The sequence below is a fragment of the Drosophila arizonae genome, chromosome X (genome assembly GCF_054131065.1).
Source record: "Drosophila arizonae isolate 15081-1271.41 chromosome X, UAZ_ARI_1.0, whole genome shotgun sequence".
Classification (NCBI taxonomy): domain Eukaryota; kingdom Metazoa; phylum Arthropoda; class Insecta; order Diptera; family Drosophilidae; genus Drosophila; species Drosophila arizonae.
Window position 1 is genome coordinate 19,069,394 of NC_142927.1, and position 6,000 is coordinate 19,075,393.

Here is a 6,000-nt window from a genome sequence, read left to right on the forward strand (position 1 = left end):
AGTGGCCATTGTCATCCATTTGCCACAGACACGGCCCACCACGTGCAATTTGTAGACAAAATTGAGCTATGAATGGGCAGCCCAGGGCAGCAAAGAGCAGCTGCAATCCAGGGGCACGCCTTTTGTTTATCGCATCGCCAACGCCTCGAGGCAGGTCAGCGTCGGCACGCAAGTGCCGCATTTGATGCCCCCGTAGTCGGCATAGCTCCTGTTATTCTCATAAATATTAGAAGTTGGCCCTCAGACATAACGCCTACGCCAACACTGACGCCGACGCCGACGCTGTTGTCGACGTCGCTGCTTGGCCCATACAAAGATGCAAAGGCCCAGATAGACAAACAGATTGTCGCCTGAAGTGTCGTATCGCATCGTCCGTAGCGCAGATGGAAATGGAGATGGCAACGCTGCATGACGGTGGCTGCCGCCCCCATTTCTTGTGGCAACTGCAACCCCTTGACTAAGGGATTGCGTTGGCTTCTACGCCAAAGAGTCCGGCAGCTGTGTGTTCCTAGCTCGCCAGTGTCAGTGACAACATGCAAATGATAATTCAGGGGCACAATGGGTATGCACAAAACTAACTCTTAAATGTGCAATCTATTCACTAAGGCATTGCTATCGATCAGACTAGACTTCGCCTGAATCGATTTACTTAGTGCTTATTTTACATCTATCGGTTAATCCATTGTATATCGATTGAGGCATGACTATCGATCATACTAGCCTTAGCCCAAATCAATTGACTTATTCCTATATTGAATAAAGTTTAAACTAAATTAAGTTTCTACTAAAGGCAACAGAAGAGCTGTTTAATTAAACATACAAATATAAAAAAAATTAAAATAAATAAAAATTAATAATAATCATAACAATAATAAGAATAACAATCATAATCATAATAATAATAAAAAAAAAAAATAAATAAATAAAAAAAATATATATATATATAAAAAAATAAATTTTATTTTTATTTTTATTTGCTATCTGACTTATACTAAACAATAAGCAAATGCATTGTGTATGTTATTGTTAGTACAAAAATAAATAATTATGCAAGTATAACTTTAATCTTTATAAAATTAGAAAATAATTAAATAAAATATACAAAACTCATTTTAATCATCATAAAAATAAAAAATAAATAAATATACAAAAAATACATTATTATAACTATAGTAATAATTTAAACAAAAAATGCGAAAATTAAATATTAATATAGAAAATAGAAAATTTAATAATAATAATCATAATAATATATTTTTTTTAAATAATTAATTAAAGGCATGCCTATATACGTATATTATATATATCTTAAAATAGACACCAAATAGCTCTAAGAATTTCTGCTCCTTGTATCTATTTGTCAAGCAATATTTATACATATCTATTCATGTACTCCTTGATGGCTTGTCCAATTTGATTGTTCACACTTATCGATAAATTGATGGCCTGGCACTTTGTGCGCAACTACTTGGCCCACGCCACCCACTGTGTCGCACTTTCAGATTGTTTTCCATTAGAGGCTCGGCGGCCGCCGTCAGCAGTCCATCTCTGGCCGGATAGACCGGCCCGGTTTCAGGCTGTTTGCCGTGCGTCGTGAGAAATATTACACGCAATTTCCAAGTTGACATTCGGCGGCGTCTGGGCGGGGCAGGGAAACGGAAATGGCTGCGCGGCTGGCCGACATATTAAAAATGAATGACGACATTTCATTAGTGAGCGCAGAGAGAGTTGGTGAGGTTGATGGGGTGGTGAGGGGGTGTGGGTCGTTGTCGCTGTCGCTGTCGATAAGAAATGCAAAGTAATTTGCCACTGACACCGCGTGGCATCAATTTTAGTTGTGGCACCCGAAAGTAGGCAACAATTTGTAGATTGCTTGGCGCCTAACTTCTACTACTCAATTTATTTCGTTGCAGAGACGACACACAAGAAGCCAAAGCGACAAATAGAGAACGAGAGAGAAGGAGAAGGAGAAGGAGAAGCAGAAGAAGCCGAATAACGAGATATCTCATTAGACAAAGCTAAACTAAAGCCGCTTGCAAGCAACAATGGCGCACTCGAAAGTCATACTAAAGATTCTGTTCTCGCTCTGCGTTTGGTCCTTTGTGATCATTGGCCTGTTCAAGATGCACGGCACGAACCTGGTGCCGCAGGACTACCGCCAGGTGCCGCAGGAGTACCAGCAGCTGCCGCTCAACGGCCGCAGTCTGCTGCAGAAGGATATGTTGCGCTATGCGGAGACAACGTCCACCACCACGGATCACTTTGATCCCAGCGAGATACTCGTCGACAATCGCACAGGTGAGTGTTAGATCATGGCAACATTTGCTTACCCCGCCTAATCTCCCCATCCTCTTCTTCTTCTGCAGCCATGGACGATGATCAGCTGGTGCGCGACGTGGAGTCGAGGATACCATCGCTGCCAATTGCCTACTGGAGCAAGAACAAGAACTTTCTGCAGCAAAAGTCCGCCACGTGCGCCAAATATCCATCGATCTTTGAGCTGGAGTTCAACAACATCTATTGGCAAACGATGCACACCTCGAACGGGACATTTCAGCTATTCGGCGCCTACTATGACATTCGGCGCGCCTCGCTGCTGGGGCCGACCGTGCGCATTCTGGGCATGATCGATCGCATCGAGCCGAAGGTGAAGACCTACTGCCAGTTCTGGTTCGACGGCCAGAAGGAGCCGTTCATTGTGAAGACATTCGAGTACAAGTACATCTGGTACAACAAGTGGGGCAACTACAAGCAGGGCATCTATCAGCCGTACCTGATCGCTTGCCAGATACCCAAGCCCTTCCACGGCGTGGTGCCCAGCTCTGTGTCGATGGTGGAGAAGGAATGCGACACGGCCACCAACAATTTGCGCGTCATCTACAATCGGCCGCCCGACGATCACAAAAAGGGCTTCGCCGTCTGCGTCAAGGGCCTGGACTTTCTCTACGACGATCTGAGCGTGCGGCTGATTGAGTGGATCGAAATGCTGAACATCTTGGGCGCGGACAAAATCTACTTTTATAATCTGCAAGTGCATCCCAATATTACCAAGGTGCTCAGTCACTACGAGCAGGAGGGCAAGGTGCAAGTGATACCACTGACTCTGCCGGGCGGTCAGCCCAATGTGCCCGGCTTCCAGCATCTGTATCTGACGAAGAAGACCAACCACAAGCGACAGAACGAGGTCATTCCGTACAATGATTGCCTGTATAAGAACCTCTATTTGTACGACTATATAGCGCTGCTGGACATCGACGAAGTGATAATGCCCAAGGGCAATTCGATTCTCTGGTCCGAGCTGATGGACAAGGCGCGACCGGAGTCGCTCAAATTCAGGCCGGACGGCTATCATAGCTACAATTTTCGCAATGTCTACTTCCTGGACGATCAGCAGCACGAGCACGGCTGGCACAAGGACATACCCAAGTATATGCACATGCTGCAGCATGTGCACCGTGCCAAGAACTACACAAAGCCCAATCAGTATGTGAAGTGCTTCCACGATCCGGAGCGTGTGCTCACGCTGCATAATCACTTTCCGCTCAGCTGCCTGGGTGGCGTGTGCAAATCGTATCCGGTGGATACGGAGGATGCACAGCTGCAGCACTACCGGGCCGACTGTGTGAAGACGCTGAAGAAGAGCTGCGAGGAGTATCGCGAGAATTCGGTCGAGGACAAGACCATTTGGAAGTACAAGGACGAGCTAATCCGACGCACCATTAAGACGCTCGAGACGCTGGGCTTCTTCAGGCGTAGCGGCGGTCCTGGTTTTGGGGGCAGCAGCAGCGGACTGGGTGGTGGCGCCACAACGCATTCCACGGAGCGGTGATTCGCGCTGCTCGGCGGCTGGTCATGGCCCTGGCTGCCTGTGGCGCCCTACGTGGATCCGGCGGCAGCTGGAGCGATGGGCAACGAGGAGTTTTTTGTCTAGTGAGAAAGCAAATGCGAAAGAGACAGACAGAGAGAGAGTGAGAGATATAGGGAGAGTGAGTTCCTTGCCGCAATAGAAACCTTAAAAGCTACCGAGCCCGCATCTGAACTCAAATCCAAAACCAGAACCCGTCCCCCCTAGCCTAGCCTAGCCTAGAGCTCGATTTGTTCTTTTTGTGTATTATAGAAAAGTTTTTTATTTTCATTATTGTACTTCTTTTTACGAATAATTTGATAGTATTCTGTACTTCATAGTTGCCCCTGATACATATATAAATGTATGTTTCGTTAGTCTATATTATACAGTTATTTTTGATATATGTATGCCCTTATCAAGTACTTACATATGCCCTATCAAATAGCACACGTACATACATATACACACACACTTTCGTATGGCTAGTGTATAAAAAAAAAAAAAAAAAAAACAAAAAAAAAAGGAAAACACTTTTGAAATCGTGCCTTCAACTTTAAATTGTAGTGTATAGGGTTTTACCGCAGCGGCTCGCCACGACCTAAGCACTTGACTATATATATAAACACACACACACACACACACATACACACATGCATGTGTCCTATATGCTATCTTTATATATATCTACATATATGTATGTAGCTGCTTATTGGGAAGTGGCCCAACAAAAACACATCTATTTACTCCTTATTCACAAAAGACGTTACAAATCATAAGTCCAATGGCTAAATTGGTGACAAAATCACATTAGACAACAACAAAATAAGCATAAACAAAATATGTAATGAAAACTATGTTAAGTTCAAGACTGATGATGTTTATAAATAATTAGATACAATTGCGAGAAGCTTTTGAGAAAAACAGAAACAAACGAAAACCAATTATGAAGGGAATAACAAAATTATGTGGAATTGGAAAAATTTCGAAAATTGATTTCAAGCAAACATTTCAAATGATATTATGTATTAACTAACTAGTTAGTGTTTGTTAGTATCTGTACTTAGCCACAGAACATGAAATATCACTAAATGCTAAGCAAACATCTGAACAAAAACCTAAATTGTAAATAGTTTAATTGTTTTAAAAAATTTTCTATGTTAAAATGAAAGAAAAAGAAAAAACAAAATTTATTATATATATATAAATAAAAAAAAAATACATATAAATATATACATATATATATATATGAAATATTAAAATAATTATAATAATGATAATCAAATATGATTAAGAAGTTACAACAAATTCCTGAGCCAAATTTTGCTCAAGTTTCATTCATATATTATATTTTTATTTTTATTATTTTTTGTTTATTTTATTTTTCCATCCTATAAATTTTAAGCGAACATTTCTTGTTTCACCTAATTGTATATACATTTTTAATTAATTTTTGCACCTTAACGATTTTAATTTCGCACTTTTATTGTTTCCTTATCGATATGAATATATGATTTTACTCAACTTTTAGCAGCTTAGTCAAATTGTTGGAACTTAATGAAATGAAAAGTTGTTTGCATTTTGCATAAGCGTTGATTTGTGTGGGACATACTATATACATATACACATAGTTAGATAGATATATACATATATATATATATATATGTCTATACCAGGTTGCAGATACTTAAACTATCGCACTAGATCACATCACGATCTAAAATTCATTTAAAATTAAAAAAAAAAAACACAAATATATATATATATAGATATACCTACAATATATATGTATACATAAACATACATAAATGTATTAATGTTAGTTGATAATTATAAACGATGAGACCCAAACTTTTTTTTTTTTGCCTAGCTAATAACAATTGATATGAGAACAAGTGATTGATGAATAAAATTTAAAAAATTGTACATTCAGACAAGTGTTTTTACTGGGGATGCTTGTACTATGTACTATGTACTATATACAATGGTTCTGAATCGTCCAAGTCTTATGAAACAAAAGTTCGGCAACTGCGATGCCTTGGCAATTTGTTTTGAATAGTCGGACTTTTCTTTGTAGTGCTTAAGCCGTAGATCCGTTGAAAGTCTAAGCGTCTCAGTTGCTTGAGCAAGCTAAGCTGCACAGGAATAATTCTTTG

The 6,000-nt window shown here is 40.4% G+C and overlaps 1 protein-coding gene across 1 annotated transcript in view; it reads left to right on the forward strand.

Moving 5' to 3' along the window:
• LOC108619370 (uncharacterized) overlaps positions 1 to 5,770 on the forward strand; it is a 110,095-nt gene extending 104,325 nt beyond the window's left edge. Inside the window, exons 6-7 of the mRNA XM_018015928.2 lie at positions 1,914 to 2,298; positions 2,367 to 5,770. Coding sequence (XP_017871417.1) covers positions 2,046 to 2,298; positions 2,367 to 3,829 — 1,716 coding nt within the window. The 5' untranslated portion in view covers positions 1,914 to 2,045 and the 3' untranslated portion in view covers positions 3,830 to 5,770. The remainder of the gene's footprint in view (positions 1 to 1,913; positions 2,299 to 2,366) is intronic.
• The last annotated feature ends 230 nt before the right edge of the window (positions 5,771 to 6,000 follow it).